The 20,259-nt window shown below is 41.7% G+C and overlaps 1 protein-coding gene across 3 annotated transcripts in view; it reads left to right on the plus strand.

The window, feature by feature from the left end:
- The window catches only part of JARID2 (jumonji and AT-rich interaction domain containing 2), a 307,763-nt gene that overhangs the window by 282,937 nt on the left and 4,567 nt on the right, over nt 1-20,259 (plus strand). The window contains exons 13-16 of one of the 3 annotated variants that reach the window (XM_073331951.1): nt 6,921-7,026; nt 11,074-11,256; nt 16,661-16,791; nt 17,273-18,977. In XM_073331951.1, coding sequence (XP_073188052.1) covers nt 6,921-7,026; nt 11,074-11,256; nt 16,661-16,791; nt 17,273-17,300 — 448 coding nt within the window. In that variant the 3' untranslated portion in view covers nt 17,301-18,977. Of the gene's footprint in view, nt 1-6,920; nt 7,027-11,073; nt 11,257-16,633; nt 16,792-17,272; nt 19,069-20,259 lie in introns of those variants that run through there. The other 2 variants (XM_073331950.1, XM_073331952.1) reach the window with 2 other exon arrangements.

A 20,259-nucleotide genomic window follows, 5' to 3' on the forward strand; every position in this document is an offset into this window, starting at 1 on the left:
ACTGGCACCCAGCTAGTATTGAGGAGAAGGGAGTACCCTAACTCAGATGCTGAGTGGTGAAGAACAGAGTTGGGGTGGTGAAAACTGGCTGTGGGGGTGGATAGAAGCCAGGGCCAGCCCCTCAGTGTTTTGCCATGAGGGGGGAAAAACCCTTTTGGTGCTCTCCCTCTGTTACCAGATGTACCCCTTACTTTGGCATATGCTCATTTATTAGGGTTACTCTTCTGGGGGAAGAGGGTGTCTGTAATTCCATTAATGTACTGCTTATGTCACTTGTGTGTTCATATGGAGCTCCACTCTTTCCTTCTGCAAGTCCCCTCCCAATGGAGCTATACTGCAGGACCTAGGTTCATCAGGACTGGGCTCCTCCAGCCCTAGAACCAGATGAACACACACACACATTAACAGAGCAAGTCTGAGCAGACCAGGTCAATCAGCACTCTCAAGCCAACCCCCCTATATGTCCCTGTACTCAATGGGCTGGGTCAAGCAGCACTGTCAAGCTGTCACCCTTATGTGCCCCTGGTCTCAATAGGCTGGGTCAAACAGCACTTTCAGCTGCCCCCCCTTTATATGCCACAGGTTTAACATGTCCCTATCCCCACTTTCACATCACAATTGTACTAGTAGTAACCCACTTGATGAGCAAACCCCACAGTATTTTTGGGTGCTATAGGAATCTTTAGCTTAGGTAAAAGAAGCATTGCTGCAGAGTAAATGAGGGAAGCTAAAACCACAAAAGAGTAAAGTTCAGAGAGAGAGAAGCAACCAGCTTAACCATAAAAGTTATTTATTGAATAATAGGGATAACTACACAAGGAGAGCTAAACCAACATAACATATATTATTAAAGGTTAATACCTGAGGTAGAAAGGAAAACAGAGAGAGAGCAAGAGATCAAGGGGGGAGGGATAGCTCAATGGTTTGAGCATTGGCCTGCTAAACCCAGGGTTGTGAGTTCGGTCCTTGAGGGGGTCACTTAGGGATCTGGGGCAGAAATTGGGGACTGGCCCTGCTTTGAGCAGGGGGTTGGACTAGATGACCTCCTGAGGTCCCTTCCAACCCTGATATTCTATGATTCTATGAAAGAAAAGGATCTCACCACTCCCTGAAGCATGAACTGGTCAGGTGATGGTGGTAGCTCAGGGTCCTGAGTGCAGGAGACAGGCAGAACCCCCAGCACGATCAGTGAGGAGATTGGAGTCCCAGTGGAACGGATGCTGTGTTTGGGTTCATGCATCAGAGCACTGACTGGTGGGTGAGTAGGGATTTTTGTAGAGAAAATACAATGGAGAACACTAGATTTGTTTATAGGTAAACTGATGACTCTTGGGTTTTCTTTAGGCTAGACAATAGGAGCTAATCACTCTTGGCCATGGGTGGTGTTCTTCCAGGGAGCCCACAGTGCAGCTAGGCTGCTTCAGTATTTTGGGTATCAATCAAGGATTTATTAGTAGAATTGGTTTGATAATTGCTGAGCTGGGTGTGTGCAGACATAGGTTCATTAACATCTGGAGCAGAGATCCCCCATGATATAATGCTTCCCTGCTTTTCTGGTCCCAGAGTTCAGTGCAGTTCTGTTCACCATTCTGAATGCAAATGGAGATGTCTCCCTGTCCCATCTTTCATGCAGATGAGGTGAAGGGAGTTGTCTCTGTTCTTCATTCTGTATGCTAATAGAGATGTCTTAATCTCCTCACCCTTGTGAGGAGGGGTCTAGGTGTGTCTACCAACGCCCTTCACTGCTTTCTACAAGCCTTTTCTCGGATCGGTTTTGGTTCAAGCAGACACTGAGGGTGGTGGTGTGTGTCTTTCATCAGTCAGACAGGCTAGATACTGTGCCCTAGTTCCCCCAAAACACCCAACTGACTGGTATCACCCCTCTTCCCCAATAAAAAAAATAGCCATATGGATCAATGGAGCGAAAAAAAGTGTTAGGAGCAGTGGGAACGGAGACAGAAGGGGACAGGCTTTGTGTGTGTGTGTGTGTGGTGGGGGTGGGAAAGAGGGAATATTGTAGGAAACACAGACAAAAGGGGACAGGGGAAGGCTGGGACAGATGGTTTGGTTGCTCCTAAACCATGCTTCCCTCAACAGTCTGGTAGGGAACCCAAGATTCCTCTGTCCCACCATTCCTCTGCTACCAGCAAATATCTGTGAAACCCACTGGCAAAGTGCTCTCCTCCTGTGCTGGTCCAAATAAACGATAATAGTCTACAACTGCTCTGAGTTACTCTGTTAGGTCAAGGGACAAAGGTCTGTGCAGTGGATCTAAAGGTTCCAACCCTGCTGATGAATCATGTGATGGAATTAGGTTTTTTTCAGGGCTTTTTTTTTTTTTAAGTAGAATATTGCACTGTGATGCTTCCCAAGGTTGCTGGGAGGCAAATTAAGGTTGCACGGATAACTAAATTTTGGCACTTCCTAATTTTTGAGTGTTTAACTTTGAAATCTTAACACTCTTTTACTTTAGTATTTTTTATGTAATCTTACATGTATGTTTATATCTGTGTATTATAGGGCATGGGTGGGTGACGAAAGGCACGAAGGGATTAGCGAAAAGGAAAAACATAGGGAAAAAGAATGGTGGGGGAAGAGGTATGGGGGATAGGTGGGATGGATAGAGAGGAGCATGAAGGGCAGTTGGAGTGAGGCTGAACTGAAGAGACTGTGAGGGAGTGAGTGGGAAGAGGTTGGAAGCAGCAGCCTATTGTTGGCAGGGAAATCTTTTCAGAATAAAGTCTATAGAAAGCGGTCTGACATAATCCGTATCCAAAGGTTCCTACTGAAACTGCTTTGGTAGCAGCTCTTGCTAGTGTGTTTCTGGCTGCCTACACACTGGAGTTTTATTTCCTTTCCTGAGCCTACATGGTCGAGAGCAGGGTTGGGTTGTATGGGGCTTAATGTCCCATGCACGGTTCTGGGTCCAGAAGCAGTGATGGGGAAGTGTATAGTCTCAGGTGGGTCGCATCTTTCTCTCTCCTTTCCAACATGGTGCTGAAGTTGAAATATGGCCCCTAGCTGACTACAGTATGTTTCTAAACACATTCCAGGTAAGATTGGGTCAGTTCAGAAATCTGGTGACAGAAATTTGGAACCCAAGCTTGATTCCTTTTGCACCCTGGCTAGCTCTCTAAAGATCCTTCTGTCTTCTGAACTAGTGTCACTGAACAACTATGAAAGCTGTGACTAGAGGAATGGCTGCAAAAGACACAGGACCTCTGACAGTTAAAAGAAGAAAAGGGGAGGAGCAGTGTTTGAGCGAGAGAGAATAAGAACATGTTCTCCTTTAGACTGACTTGGAAGATGGGGGTAGAAGTAAACAGCACATACAAAATGAGAGATGCACATGAGATCCCAAATCAGTAAGAGACTATACACGTAGGCTCCATTTTACTGAAACATGAGTTCAAGATTTTGTTTTCAACCACGAAACAGTTGCCCATTTCACAAACACCTAATGTCACAAGGGAAACAAGAAATGTCAGTAGGAAAATTACTCCTTTAAAAATAAACATCTAGCTGAAGAGAAGACAAGAGCTGAATGATTTTAAAAACCCTCTCTTCCCCTCAACTCATGTGCACCGTAGCCCACTCCAGCTTACTCTAAACAGCAGTACCTGGGTTTACTATGGAAAACACTCTCTGACACTCTAGGTCTTCCATTTCATAGAAGGAATCGAGCTGTTGCAGATACATATTTGTATTCGCGTCCACAAATGAATTCCTACTGAGCTCTTTATAAAGCAGCTCCAAGCAATAGTGGTGGATCACAGGGATGAGACTGCTTTTTGTCCTGCACACCTTCCTTTGCCGAGAGTTGCATGATAAAATATTGGCAAATTTCACATTTTCAAAGGAAACTAATGTCATCTGTTAGTGACCCTAAAATCAGTATTGCTCAGCATTCCTCAGATGCTGAGAACATAATTATCAGATAGAAAACATTATGTTGGGGAAGAGTAAATACGGCTTTTGTAAAGAAAAATCATGCCTCACCAATCTATTAGAAATCTTTTGGGCATCAACAAACACGTGGATAAGGGTGATCCAGTGGATACAGTGTACTTGGATTTTCAGGAAGTCTTTAGACAAGGTTCCTCACCAAAGGCTCTTAAGCAAAGTAAACAGTCAAGGGATAAGAGGGAAGGTTCTCTCATGGATCAGTAACTGGTTAAAAGGTAGGAAACGAAGGGTAGGAATAAATGGTCAGTTTCCAGAATGGAGAGAAGTAAATAGCGTTGTCCCACTGGGATCTGTACTGAGACCAGTACTGTTCAATGTATTCATAAGTGATCTCAAAGATGGGATAAACAGTGAGGTGGCAAAATTTGAAGATGATACAAAATTACTCAAGATCGTTAAGTCCAAAGCAGATGTTACAAAGGGATGTCACAAAACTGGGTGACTGGGCAACAAAATAGCAGATGAAATTCAATGTTGATAAATTCAAAGTAATGCTTATTGGAAAACCTAACCCAACTGTACATACAAAATGATGGGGTCTAAAAAAGCTGTTACCACTCAAGAAAGAGATCTTGGAGTCGTGAATACTTCTCTAAAAAGATCCACTCATTGTACAGTGGCAGTCAAAAAAAAGCTAACAATGTTAGGAAAGGGATAGATAATCAGAAATTAACTATCATGATGCCACTATATAAATCCATAGTATGCCCTCACCCTGAATACAGCGTGCAGTTCTGGTTGCCCCATCTCAAAAAAAGATACATTAGAAATGGAAAAGGTGCAGAGAAGGACAAATCAGCTGATTAAGGATGGGGAACAGCTTCCATGTGAGGAGAGATTAAAAAGACTGGGACTGTTCAGCTCAGAAAAGAGAGTTAAGAGGGGGATATGTTATGGGGTCTATAAAATTATGAATGGTGTGAAGAAAGTGAATGAGAAAGTGTTATTTACCCCTTCACATAACACAAGAACCAGCAATCACCCAATGAAACTAACAGGCAACAGGTTTGAAACAAACATAAGGAAGTACTTCTTCTCAAACACAGTCAACCTGTGGAACTCTCTGCCAGGGGATGTTGTGAAGGCCAAAATTATAACAGAGTTCAAAAAAGATCAGTTCATGGGGGATAGGTCCATCAATGGCTATTAGCGAGGATGGTCAAGGATGCCTCCCCATATTCTGGGTATCTCTAAACCTCTGATTGTCAGATGCTGTGAGTGGGTGACGGGATGGATCACTAGATGATTGCTCTGTTCTGTTCATTCCCTTTGAACCATCTGGCATTGGCTGCTGTCAGAAGACAGGGTACTGGGCTAGATGGACTATTGGTCTGATCCCATATAGCCATCCTTATAGGAAACAAACCCTGCACCAAGGGCTTTTTTGCCCAGAAGAAATTGGAGAGCATATAGCTGAAATCTCATAGTTGAATGGTAAACCCGCACGGACTTTGCTCTCTTCGCCCCCCACCCCCGTTTAAGGCACGTTTAAGTGAAGGAAAATTGGATCTTTTAAAAATCATCCATTTTTGAGCTTGTCTCCTTCACCACAGGTGTTTCAACTTTCATGCATTTAATTTCATTGATCACATTTCCTGCATCTCTCTCACACCTTTAATTTCAGTTTTGCCTGGGAGTTTTTGTGGGTGGGGAGATTGGGTATTCCTAATACTCTTTTAAATGGCAGGAAAGCCATGCTTCTTTGGAAGGAGGGGTTGTGGTAGGCATGCTTTGGTAAATTTCTATAGTGGTGCGCCAAGACAGCTGTCTGTTATACCAAACATAATTTTCACTATTATCTTGTCCATCTCCCTGTTTGTTTTCCACCTGTTCTTTTTTGTGTTACACTAAGATTGTAAAATCCTTGAAGTAGGAGCTGGCCTTTTATTACATGTATATGGTGCATAGCATGAGGGGGCATTGATTGGGAACCCTGGGTGCTACTGCAATATAATGATCATGATAATACTGAGAAGTGTTTCTCTTCTACATTTCTTTCCCCTCTCCCCATGCAGCGTATGTGTCTCTACTACTTCCCTTCCAGTCTTTATTCATAAGCCAGATCACACCTATACAGCCTGCACAGTGGCAGTTCCCCAGCTGCATAAAACTTAGCTAAGATATCCCTAGAGTGTTTCATGCCACTTCTGCTTGGGAAAGCGCTAATGGCCATGAGCACAGATGGGACTGTGTGTAATTTTTCCACTTTGGTGGCTAGCAAAATATGGGAGGAGCTGAGAGAATATGGGATGCCTGTAATTCAGCACCCAGTTTAAACCTCTCTTCCTGTGCTGCCTGCTGTGTTTTAGGCATTTGATGGCTTCTGTTGCAGGGAAAAGGAGGAAAGGTGAACTTGAGACTTGTCAAGTAAGTGAAGGAAGAAGATCTTGGAATATTTTGCTTTTATTAATCCAATATTTCTAATGTAAGTTCCAATATCTGTATTCTGTTACTGATTTGGGACCATGAACGTTTGTTTTTATTAAAGAAAAAAATGTGGCTTACATTGTAAGTTGGTTTAAGCATATGTAACAAATATAGTCATTCAAAGTAAGGCTTAGTGTGACTGTATGCAGTGTAGGTGCTGAGTAGATGACAACCTGATCGCTGATATCCTGGCTACTGTAGACGTCAGGATGTTACTGATTCTCTCCTCTCTGATTTTGTAGAGTAATGAGTTGTCACATGTTCTGCTTTGGGGATAGCTTGTAATCATTTCAACCTTTTCTTTTCCTTTGACTATAGTAAATACTATAGGGTTGAGTCCAAATAAATAACTTCCCATGAATCTGAAGTATCTTGCCAAAACAGCTGGGGGGGCTGTTTTAATTTTTTTTCCACTTGCTTTTCACTTTGGAGTGGATTTGGTCAATCCTTCCCTTTACTGAACAAGTTGGGGAATACCATTTACTACATAGTAAATGTTCTTTCTATTTTCTCTTTTAAATAAACAGGTATTGCATTCCTGCTGCGGAAGAGAACAAACTTGATGATGTGGTACATACCCTGCTGCAAGCCAATGGCACTCCAGGGCTGGAAATGCTTGAAAGCAATGTAATGGTAAGTTGAATTTTGTTTTGTATCTGTGAGAATCCAATGCTAATCAGAAGGGTGGGATTTTTAATTCACAAATGTTATTGCTTTTGATTTTAAAAAGAAAAACGTTGCCAGTAAAGTCTGGACCCTTGCCACCTGCAGCAGCATTTACCACACAATATTTCCAGTATTTTCCAATTCTACAGAATGCTGAAATAAAGGTTAACCCTGCATGGCAGTAAATGCCCATTCTTTTCAAAAGTACCCACAATCCATGTAAACATGTAAAATATACATATTTCCAACATTTTTATGAATGAAGTCTCCGTCATGGCAGATGAGTCCCTGTTGTCTTTTGTCCCTGATGTCCGTCATGGATATGAGATGATTACGGGTACTTACAGTTCAGCTCCTTTGTTTACTTCCTGTTTTCTGTATGCAGTGGTGCAGTAGCTGTGTCGATCCCAGGATAAGAGAGAGACAAGGTGGGACCAACTTCTGTTGATGAGCGAGACAAGCTTTTGAATTTACAAGCTTGTCTCTCTCACTTACAGAAGTTGATCCAATAAAATATATAACCTCCGTTGTCTCTCTAACTTCCTATTTTAAGCATTTAAAAATGAAAATTTAATAGGCTTTTTTTCCTGGGTGCTTTGTCAAAAAAGCAGTTTAAAAAAAAAAAAAAGCGAACCATCTTTATGGATAGAAATTCCGTGCTTGACTAATAAGATTATAGCAGTAGGGATATACTATCGACCGCCTGACCAGAATAACGACTATGAAATGCTCAGGGAGATTAGAGAGGCTACAAAAATATTAAAAACCCAGTAAAAATGGGGGATTTCAACTATCCCTATATTGACTGGGTACATGTCACCTCAGGACGAGATGCAGATGAAATTTCTTGACACCTTAAATAACTGCTTCTTGGAATCCACAAGAGGAGAAGCAATTCTTGATTTAGTCCTAAGTGGCACACAGGATCTGGTTCAAGGGGTGAATATAGCTGAACCGCTGGTTAACAGCGACTATAATATAAATAAATTGGACATCCCCGGAGGTGGGGGGGTTATACCCAAGAAGCCCACCACAGTAGCATTTAATTTCAGAAAGGGGAACTACACAGAAATGAAGAAGCTAGTTAAACAGAAATTAAAAGGTACAGTCCCAAAAGTGAAGTGTCTGCAAGATGCATGGAAACTTTTTGAAAACACCATAATAGAGGCTCAAATTAAATGCATACCCCAAATTAAAAAACATAAAGGACAAAAAAAGTGCTACCATGGCTAAACAGAGAAAAATAAGTGGTTAGAGGCAAAAAAGCATCCCTTAAAAATTGGAAGTTAAATCGTATTGAGGAAAATAGAAAGGCGCATAGTCCAGTGTAAAAGTGTAATTAGGCAGGCCAAAAAAGAATTTGAAGAGCAACTAGCCAAAGACTAAGAGGAAAAAAATGTTTTAAGTACCTCAGAAGCAGGAAGTCTGCTAAACAATCAGTGTGGCCACTGGACGATTAAGGTGCTAAAGGAGTACTCAAGGACGATAAGGCCATTGCAGGGAAACTAAATTAATTCTTTGCATCAATCTCCTCTACAGAGGATGTGAGGGAGATTCCCACATCCGAGTCATTCTTTTTAGGTGACAAATCTGAGGAACTGTCTCAGATTGAGGTGTCATTAGAGGAGGTTTTCAAAGAAACTGATAAATTAAACAGTAATAAGTCATCAGGAGCAGATGGTATTTACCCAAAAGTTCAGAAGGAACTCAAATATGAAATTGCAGAACTACTAATTGTGGTATGTAACCTATCGGTTAAATCAGCTTCTGATCCAGTGGATATAGTGTACGCAGGCTTTCAGAAAGCCTTTCACAAGGTCCTGCACAAAGGCTCTTAAGCAAAAGAAGCAGTCATGGGATAAGAGGGAAGGTCCGCTCATGGATCAGTAAGTGTTTAAAAGGAAGGAAACAAAGGGTACGAATAAATGGTCAGTTTTCAGAGTGGAGAGAGGTAAATAATGGTGGTGGTAAATACTGGAACCAGACCTGTTCAACATACTCAGAAATGATCTGGAAAAAGGGGTAAACAGTGAGGTGACAAAATTTGCAGCTGATACAAAGTTACTCAAGATAGTTAAATCCCAGGCAGACTGCGAAAAGCTACGAAGGGATCTCACAAAACTGGGTGACTGAGCAACAAAGTGGCAGATGAAATTCAATGTTGATAGAAGCAAAGTAATTCTTATTAGAAAACATAATCCCAACTGTACATACAAAATGATGGGGTCTAAATTAGCTGTTACCACTCAGTAAAGAGATCTTGGAGTCAGTGTTGATAGTTGGTTGCAAACATCTGCTCAATGTGCAGGGGTAGTCAAAAAGGATGATAATGTTAGGAACCATTAGAAAAGGGATAGATAACAAGACAGAAAATATAATGCCTCTATATAAATCCATGGTACACCTACACTTAGAATATGCCGTGCAGATCCGGACACCCCATCTCAAAAAAGATATATTGGAATTGGAAAATGTACAGAGAAGGGCAAGTAAAATGATTAGGGGTGTGGAACAGGTTCCATATGAGGAGAGATTAAAAAGACTGGGACTTCCTAGCTCGGAAAAGAGATAATTAAGGGATATGATAGAGGTCTATAAATTCTTGACTGGTGTGGAAAAAGTGAATAAAGAAATGCTATTTACTCCTTCACATAACACAAGAACCAGGAGGTCACCCAATGAAATCAGTAGGCAACAGGTTTAAAACAAACAAAAGGAAGTACTACTTCAAACAATGCACAGTCAACCAGTAGTACTCTCTGCCAGGGATGTTGTGAAGGCCAAAAGTATAACAGGGTTCAAAAAAGGTTTCAGAGTAACAGCCGTGTTAGTCTGTATTCGCAAAAAGAAAAGGAGTACTTGTGGCACCTTAGAGACTAACCAATTTATTTGAGCATAAGCTTTCGTGAGCTACAGCTCACTTCATCGGATGCATCCGATGAAGTGAGCTGTAGCGCACGAAAGCTTATGCTCAAATAAATTGGTTAGTCTCTAGGGTTCAAAAAAGAATTAGGTAAGTTCATGGAGGATAGGTTCATCAACAGCCATTAACCAGGATGGTCAGGGAGGCAACCCCATGCCCTAGGTATCCATAGCTTCTGACTGTCAGAAGTTGGGAGTGGATGATGGGGATGGATCACTCAATGATTACCTGTTCTGTTCATTCTCTCCGAGACATCTGGCATTGGCCACTGTCAGAAGACAGGATACTTGGCTATGTGGACCATTGGTCTGACCTAGTGTGGCCATTCTTATGTTGTATTAAAAAGCTACGTTTTTGAGGATGTAAGTTACGCTGACCTGGAGCTCTGTGCCAATCTTAAATTTTTGGCCATTCATTAATAGGGAACTTTGATGTTGTAAAACTGGGAAAGGATAGGTGAGGAGTAGTAGGTTAATTTTTGGTGTTTTTCAGGTGTGTTGATATTTTCTAGGCCTTGTTTATTGAAACCAGGAATTCTGTGTAATAGTAAATTCCTTAAACTGTTCTTAGCTTTCAGTGTTTAACATGTCTTACCTACCATGCATGTAATATAATATGCTTTTAGATGCTAAATATATTTTATATATAAAATAGATCTGCTTAGACCTTGAACTGCAGATTTATTCTGTGACTGTCTTTAGAATGGCTTAGTTACTTTAACAAAGGGAACTGTATTTCTGTAAAGAAAAACTAGTGGCACGAAGTACCAAACCTGCTAGTTATTTGTTTTAAATCACACCATGTTTTCATGTAATGCGGATGAAGGTGTTGGCAATTGACATTTTAAAAGCGGTACTTTCAGATAAAGCCCTCACTGTTGGAACTGTACCCTCACCCCCAGTACTTGACATTCTGGACACTGGAAATTCCGTGTTTCATATTGGGCATGGTGGAGAAGGTAAAATTAATGAGATGTCAGTATTACATGTGATCACCCTTCCATAGCAAGCAATGCATGGTGGTGCCCAATGAAGAGGGGATCTAACTGTAAGAAGGATTCAAACTTTTCCTCATATTTTTATTCTCTCTAGATCTCCCCAGAGGTCTTATGCAAAGAGGGGATCAAGGTGCATCGTACTGTACAGCAGAGTGGGCAGTTTGTGGTCTGTTTTCCAGGATCTTTTGTGTCTAAAGTGTGTTGTGGCTACAGTGTTTCTGAAACAGTGCACTTTGCTACCACCCAGTGGACAAGTATGGGTTTTAAAACTGCCAAGGTAAGGTGAAATATGGGAGTTTAAAATGGGTTCATAACCCTGTCGATATCTTTAAAAAGTCAGCAAATCAAGCATTCCGGCATGCGTAGTACACAGTGATATAACTCCAGAGGATTTGCAGATTATTTTAAAATATCTATTTCTGACATTTGTGGGACACTAAAATTATATCTTCACTCCAGAAAATAATCCTAAATTAATATGTGGTAACCAAAGACTGTGTAAGTCTGAAAATGGCACAAGTTTAGTTTGGAGTTAGAGTTGTAGTCATTCACAAGGACACTTTGGAAAATTCCTAATGAGCTGTCAACAGTATATTATATTATGCTTACTAGATTTGTTTCAGGCAACTTGTCGAAGGACAATTTGAATCTCAAATATAAAGATCTGATTAAAATATGGCTAATTTGGGGGATGAGGAGTAGGCAAAATCAATTAGTTTTTACAGCTACATTATGTCTCTGTCTGTCTGTCTGACCGACCCTTTGTCAGCAACTAGCTGCTGATCTGATTTGACTTGAATTTAAAATTCTTAGGCAGACTGACCAACCCATCTGACCTGAAGCTGAAAGTAAAACTAGCTTCCTGCATCCTTTTCATACCTCTGAGTGACATGCCATTGAACTGCGGAAACAAATAGCTGACGTGCATGCCCAGCATGCTGCTTAGCTAAATTTCTCCTTGGCCTCCATGCAGTCAGTTTTGGGGGGCAAGAATGTTTTTTACTAATTACCTCCTTCCCTGAAATGCAACATCGGCTGCACATGTACTTTGGTGGCATTTACAGATAAGCCAGGACAGATTTTCATTTTCAGCCTCAAGTCAAATGGTCAGTACGCTCAGCATTTTTAATTTGAGAACAGCAGCATGACGATCAGACAATAAGTTTCATTTGTCCAGACCAGGTTTGAGTTCTTTTGTGTTCTCGGTAAGTAGTATTCTTCCAAGTCTGTTTTACATTAAACAGATTTTTAAAGTAACATAGTGGTAAGATCAAAGCCGTGTTGCATTTTTTTGATGTGGATGGAATAGGATCCTAATTTTACCCTTTATATTCTTTAGTGACTGTTATAAACTCTACATACAAAGAGTCTTCCTAAGCGTGCGTTTGACTGTCAGTTGTGAAAGAGCCAGTGTCCTAAAGGATAGGGATTCTTATTTAGGGATGACTGAAAATCTCTGCTTGGTGTCCCAAAATCTGAAGAACAGTTTCTTTTGATTAACGAGATTGGCACTGGATGAATATAACTTGATTGAAAATTCAACAGATTCTAACTGTGATAACCTACCTTGGATTCTGATGTTATATCTTTCACAAGCTTTAAAAGAATCTAGATATATAGTTATATCAAAATATAACCTTGGCAACCTCTATTCCTCTTCTCTCTCTCCCCTTCCCCCCCCCCGCTTCAAACCATGCTACCTTCTCAACTCCCCTTTAAGCCCTGGAAATTCCTCCTTGGTTCCTTCACTTTGAGGAAAGATACTTTCAAAGACCGACTTTGTGCTTTTTAGAGTTCTGTTATGTAGGCATCCAAATTCCTCCTTCAGGTAGTTAATGATTTGACTGACAGCCATATGCATGTCTAGTCTTCTTACAATTCTGGACAATAACATTGATAGTTTGTCATCTGCTTTGATTACATGTTGACTTTGCTCTTATTATTAGCTGTTGTGATTTTATTTTATATGTATTGCACTGTATAGTGTTGCTCGCTTGTTCCATGTTATATTTTGGCTTGACTCCTCAGAGATTTCTTTTCTAAGGAAATCTGAAATTCCAGATTAGGAATTGGATTGTCATGTTTGACTAATCTGACTGCTGTTGTGAACCTGAGATAACAATCAGTGTCCTTCTCTGAACTAGCAGATTGCATTTAAGGAAATTTTGGCACAGACAGAGAAGAGTCTATTAGAAATTTTTGTCACATGGGCTGACGAAGTATTTAAAGTCCAGCCCTTCATCTTGTAACATTCCTGTGTTGCAAACCACGCATTTTAGGGCTGATACTTCAGCAACGATCTGTGGAACTGTCATTCCATCAGACGCAGATCAATTACAACTTCTGATGGTTCTATCTTATCGTTCTCCTCTTTCCAATTTAAATGTAGCCTCCCAGACTGAGGCTACTGCAGTCTTACCCTTGAACCTGCCATTTTGAACCAACTACTACCTTTCCACTCAAATATGTTTCACAGGGTGAACAGATATTGCCAGTAGCTAAATAACAAAACATTTAATACTTTCTCCTCCAATGTCCAGCAGAGAAAAATCTGTCAGCTTCTCTGTCACCACAGAGAGGAACTCAATCAGCTCACGAAGGGTATGTCTACACTACAAGCGCCACAGTGGCACAGCTGCAGCATAACAGCTATGTCACTGTAGCCCAGACCCTTAGTGCTGGAAGGGGTTCTTCAGTCACTCAAGCAAATCCACCTGCTTGAGAGGCAGTAGCTAGGTTGATGGAAGAATTCTTCTGTTGACTTAGCTGTGTTTACAGTGGGGTCAACCTAGCTGCATCACAGAGGACGCGACATTTTTCACAGCCATGAGCTATGTGAATAGGCCTAAGAAAATCCAAGATGCATCTGAACGACCTATATGCCACTCATCCCAACTGCACTTTGACTCCAGCACAGAGAACCTGGTTTAACAAACATTTTTCTCTTCACTTGCATTGTGTGACCATTTTGGCGTTTCCATGTTCACTTAAGATATCCCAGATAGTAAGTCTTACTTTAACCAGGCAATCTGCAATATTTGATCTGTCACAGAATGGTGCATTCTGGGGTACTTTCAGTGAGAGAGAAAGTACCAAGAGCATTTGCTTAGGAGGGTAGGACAGAGAAGGATAATTTTCAAAATGAAATTAACCTGTATTTTCTTATTGCCCCATAGATTGGCTAGTGATGACATTCAGAGAACAGGGTTTAATTCTAACAGGTTTTTTTTGACATTCAGCTAACAGGGTTTTAATTCTAACAGGTATTTTTGACATTCAGCTAACAGGGTTTAATTCTCTTTCCATTTTTGTTTTGCAGTCTCCTTTAAGCTATGCCTTCTTGGCCTAGATCTTGCCAACTTTGTTACTGTATATCTTAAAAATGTTGTTCTATCACTCTCTGTTTATGAAAGAGATTCTCTGAAGACAGTGAAAAAACCCCAAACATTCCCTTATTGCAAAATGGAAAAGGAAATTTGCCTGTACTGAGATACGGAAAAGATTTAGCCATCAAATGGCAACTTCCAATTAGCCTTCTGATCACAGATTCATCACAAGACATTCTCATACTCAGTAACATTAGAACTCCTGTCAACTTTGTGATTTGATATAGCACTCCTCTTCTACTTCTGGAGGAATTCTGCGCCCCCAAAAAGTAAATAAAAAAAAAATCTGCGCACAATATTTTCAAATTCTGCATATTTTATTTCTCAAAATAATCCCACCCGTTTCAATTATTTTTGGTCATTTATTTCAAAATACCTTCAACAAGTATGTCTGTAACAATACAGACAATGAAAAAGATTCAAAAAATATTTTTTGAGACATAGATTCTTTACTAGGCAAATTAATACAGAACTCTGGAGTAATGATTCATTTAAACTACAATACGGAACCATATTTTCTGCACCTCTCAGAAGCAAAGGCTTGGGGGAGGGAGATGTAAGGGAGAAGTTGAGGGAGAGGGAAGTATATTGCTGGGAAGGAGCCTGGGTGTGAAAAGTATGGAACAGGTTTTTTATCAGGGCAGAGAACGACTGTTAAGGAGTTTCCTGCATTCAGACCTTGGCTGAGGCCTCTCCCATTGGCTGAGGCACATCTGCCCCTGCATGCCCATATGTCTGTGCTCCCCATCCATGTGTCCCTCCACCCCCACTCAGACACCCATTCCCCCATCCCCATGTGTCCCTTCACCCCTACCCCCTGTCCCCAAGTGTCTGTGCCCCCATTCAGCCACCCTCTTCCCCCTGTAGCTCTGCACCTCCCTCCCACTTTGCCCATGTGGCCCTGCACCTCCATTCCCATTCAGCCCCTGTCCCAGTCTGTCCTACCCCACTAGCTCCTATGAGCCCCTGTCTGACCCTCATCCCCATAGCCCCTATCTCCTGGCCAGGCTGGCACTGCAAAGAAGGCAGGCTCTTTCTCTTCCCTAGCTGGTTGGGAGCTGCTGCTGTGCTCTACCACCACAGTGCCCTCTGGTGGGCAAAAGGCGGAACTGCAGAGCTTACTATCTGCTGGGAGCAGCTGCTGTGTTCTAGTGCCATAGTGTCCTCTGGTGGGCAAAAGGGGGAACAGCAGCAACATTCCAGAAGCTTCTTTCTGTGCAAAAAATTAAAAATATGCACAGCTCATTAATATATGCATGTGCAATGGTGGTACTCTTTGTTCATCATTCTGCTACCTACCTGACTTCCTATTCATTATTTTGTATTTATTATTTCTTAAATGCCAACAATATGTTTGATGCTGTAAGAGACTCAAAACTAAGCCAGACCCTGCCCAAAAAGACAGAAATGGGGAATACTGACCGTCCTGGGGAGCTCAAAGGAAGGAATATTTAAGTGATTGGTTTGGTTCACTTCGAGTCGACATTGCAGAACAAATGAGTCTTTAGGAAGGAATACAGAGAGGTTGTTGGCTTGATGAACCAATATGGATTATGCATTATTCTGTCATAGGGGTCCCAATCCAGATCCTAGTGAGGTCAATAAAAAGACTCCCATTGATTTCAGGAGGTAGTATTGTGATTTGTTTCTCTGTCTTTCTTTTCCTCAGTTTCTTGACATCTATACCTACTGTCCTTCCTGCTAATTGAATATGATTGTCTGTCTCTAAAAAGATGTGTGCTTGAAATATGGGGAAAGCCAGTTGGCACTGGAGTATCTGCCAAATACTTATTAAATATTTTATTTATCTGAATGAATTTGTCCTAGATGGACTTTGTCTGACGTACTTGTTTCAGTATTAGAAACAATATTCAGTATTCACAATAAAGTACTCATAAATTTAAGGAAAAAATCGGTAACAAAAAATCTTAGAAGACTGGCTTCTTAGCTGTAAAGAGCATTATGTTTTACTGAGACTTTTCTTGTCTCAATGGCTTGTATTGGTGAGCATTAATTTGAAGGTATATAAAACTCTCTCTGTAGGGAACACACTCCATGGCACCTTTGTAGCACGTTTGTTTCTCTGCCTTAGCCAGGTTTAGGCTTCAGTGTTTTGTTCTGTCACATTGCTTAACCTAGATCAGATGCAGGAAGTCATAATTCACAGCTCTTTAACAGGAAACATATAGCTTTAAAAAAAGATAAAAATCTAACTTTGTTCTGCATTAAATTTATCCAAATTATTTTTTTCATTTAATTTTACTCAAGAACTAACTTGGAAATCTGTTAACTCAGGAAATGAAGCGACGACGTATAGCCAAACCGTTTTCAATGGAAAAGTTGCTGTATCAGATTGCAACGGCAGAAGCAAAAAAGGAAAATGGACCGACTCTCACTACAATATCAGCACTTCTTGGAGAGCTCAGGTAACAGAACAAGGAGTCTGTTTCACGTACCCTGTGTTTCACAGAGAAACTCTGAAGATGACACAGTTTAAGTAACAATCTGAGTCAAATCTAGCAGTCACTGACCCAGCAAACCTGCTTGAGTACAGCCAGGTGTAGAAGAAACTTCCTTGGCTGTATTTGATGCCAGAGTGCCAGTGGTTAGGATAACTTGCTGTAAAATAATATGCCTTTTGTAGCATCAAAGGGTTTATATAGTACAGCTATAGAGTATTTTTACATAGGGCAAACCAAGAGCTTCTGTACTGGTGGCAATGTGTCATGCACTAGCAGTTGGATGGGAATAACTTCAAACTCCTTTTTTCTCCCTACAGTGATTAAGGAACCATATTTAGGGTTTCTCTTGAGGTAGGAAGGTTTAAGAAGGGGGGAAAAGGAAACGTGATACCATGTCAGCTGGCTTCCGATGTAATGATCTTCTCTTTTGTTCCCTACCATGTAGCATCGCTACCTATCTTTCAAGTTTGTGACAACTGGGTAGTGCTGGTCGTAGTACATCGAGTAATCAAGATGTCTGGAATCTACAAATTGTATTTAACAAACTAATATTAATATGTCACTGGAAATTTTCCAGATTAAGGGGGAAAAAAAACCCCATACACAATTATTTGTATTAGTGTTCAGAGTGAATTACAAGAGGGAAATTTATTTTCAGGTGTGCTAGAACACGCTACCTGAAGCCAGTTCCCCAGTGGGACTAATAGCATCCACATGCATTTTTTTTTCCTTGAAGGGAAGAAAGTCTGCAATTGTGCAATGAGGAACAAAAATGTTAGTGCTTGCTGTTGAAATGCCATGTTGACTGTTATCAGAGTGGTTCTCAAACTTGTTCATATTCTGGATAACTTCTTGAGGTCGGGATCCTCTGGAGGATCTTGGTCATTCCTGTGCCTGCTTATGTGAAAAACAAAACAAAACTCTCGCAGCTCTGTTTAATCTGCAGCTGCGAGCAAGTTTCCCAGCCTGCGCAGACAGAGTAGCCCTACTTCTGCTTGAGCTAGCATGCTAAAAACAGCAGTGTGGATGTTGTGGCTCGGGCAGCAGCTTGGGCTCTCAAACCCACTTGATCCCCTGGGGCTGAGCTTGGGTTACTAGCCCGAGTCTCCGCTGGAGTTGCAATGTTCACAGTACTAGTCACAGCATGCCAGTTCAAGTGAAGCTAGCACAAATCTGTCTATCCAGCTGGGAGGCACGTTCCTAGCTCCAGTGTAGAAAAACCTAGCGTCTCCTGTTTGTCCTGGTTCTGGGCCTCTTGCTGCCTCCTCTGATTGCTCAATCTTCCCATTTGTTTAGCTTGGCCTCTGCCCCTTCCCCACCCCAATATCTTAGCTCTCTCTGAACCTGTGCTTAGTGTCTTCTCCCTCCCAGCTGCTAAGCTCATTCCAGACCTCCTCTCCTCACTCAAGCACAGCTCAGACCCACCCTCTGCTGTCTTCTAATGCCGCACAGCTCAGCGCAGGAGGTGTTGCACGCCTTCTTTTACACACAGTCTTCATTCCAAATGCGGTCTCCCTTCTCTTTCCCCTGGGTGTACAGCAAGATCTTTGTCTTTCAGCACAAGAACTGGGCCTGCTCCCCCTTTCCTTCCTGAAGGGCTGGAGCTCCCTGGGTCATCTCCACCTCCTGGTGAAGGTAGCTATGCTACTCCTCCTGGCAGTAGTGGCTCCTCCTCATGGTGGCTCTTGGCAACTTCAGGAAGGGCAGGCATGTTAGCTGCTACTCCTGGCTCTTCACATGAGCCAGCAGCTCCCTTCTAGACTTTCAGGCAGTGCTCTGCTGTCTCAAGGATCTATGTATCGGTTTGAGAACCACTGGTTTGATACAATGGTTGCTGTTAAAATCTCTGACTGCAAAAGCACCTCCAGTCTTACTGTGATGTTGGCTGCATTTCCCGTACCAGGTCTAGGGAATAGCACCAACACTGAGATGACGCAAACGGTTTGGCTTTGTGTGATAAAGGTTTCAATGGCGATCATTGTATGAGATCTCCTGAGCATAGCTTTGCAGTGTTGCATGGGAGGTGCCAGCTTGCTAACTTCATAAAATATTCACAGGGACACAGAACTGAGGCAGCGGCGGCAGCTTTATGAGGCAGGCCTCCATTCTTCAGCCCGCTATGGGAGCCACGACAGCAGTAGCTCGGGGGTGGATGGAAAGAAAAAGCCTCGAAAGTGGTTGCAGTTAGAGACGTCGGAGAGGAGGTGTCAGATTTGCCAGCACCTATGTTACCTTTCTATGGTGAGGAAAACCCTTAGTATGCCTATAGCACTACTGACTCAGTAAACATTGCTTCAGCCTGGTTTCTATTAAACTGTAAGCGTTAGACAAACAGACACAATGGGCTTCTCTTCATGGTACATTAGTTTGCACTAGAGGGGTGCAAATTTTAGTGCACACTAGCATGTTGCATGCTAACTGGCCCATGTGGACCCTGCTGGTATGCGCTGAAAGTTCCCGACTGCACATTACTATCGTCCTATTTCAAACACTACTGTGTTAACATGCATTATGGAACTTTTTGTCCCTCCATCAGATTTGCCATGTACAAGTTAATGCACAACATGCCAGTGCGCCCTAGAATTTATATCCCTTGTGTGTGGACTAACACACAATGTAGCCCAGCAGCTGCAAAATCATATACTACAATACCAAGAGTCACACTCAAAAAAAGGTCTAGATTTCATTTTCCTAGAAAGAATTTGAATTGGGGGTTGCTAACTAATCCCTGGTGAACAAAGGGTAAACCTCAGCTCGGCTTCCTCCTCCTTGACTGAGTCAGCAAGAGAGGTTGACTATCTGTGTTAGGATAAAACTCAGTATTGCCAAGCAAGTATTCAAAAATCATGTGATTGGCTAAAAAACCCGAGGTTTTTAAAAAATAAATGTAGGGGTTTGGAGCCCTTAGGGTGCATTCATGTCACATTCTCAAGTTTTTCTCTGCAACTCCGAGAGCGATAAACTTAAGGTGGTGATGATGGTTTTTAAATTAAGCTGTGTTTCTCATGTAATCACCTGATTCCAGGAGGTAGGACTTAAAGAAAATCACTAAATAGTGCCAAACGTCCACACTATGGGTCCTAGGACTGGGCTGAACCCCAGATCTGAGCAAGTTTTCTGTTTCTCCTCCTTCCTTGTTTGGATTGGTTTCTTTGAAGGAAATTAAACAGCCTGTTGCTGTTAAAAATGAGCTTTCCTAGGCTGAACATGTTGGATTTTTAAACTCCCTCTGGACAAGGACTGGTTATGTCTGGTGGGCTAAACCGTGTTAAGCAGAGTTAGCCTGAACTGGCTTTATTCTGCTCTGAAAAATAACCATGCAAAAAATTACTCTCTCAGCAGATCTCCCATATTCCACCTCAGTAGCTCAGTTGAACAACAAAAATATATATTCTTTGGGTAGCACCTGTATAGCCTGTAATTCCGAGAGAG

Source organism: Lepidochelys kempii, chromosome 2 (genome assembly GCF_965140265.1).
Source record: "Lepidochelys kempii isolate rLepKem1 chromosome 2, rLepKem1.hap2, whole genome shotgun sequence".
Taxonomy (NCBI): domain Eukaryota; kingdom Metazoa; phylum Chordata; order Testudines; family Cheloniidae; genus Lepidochelys; species Lepidochelys kempii.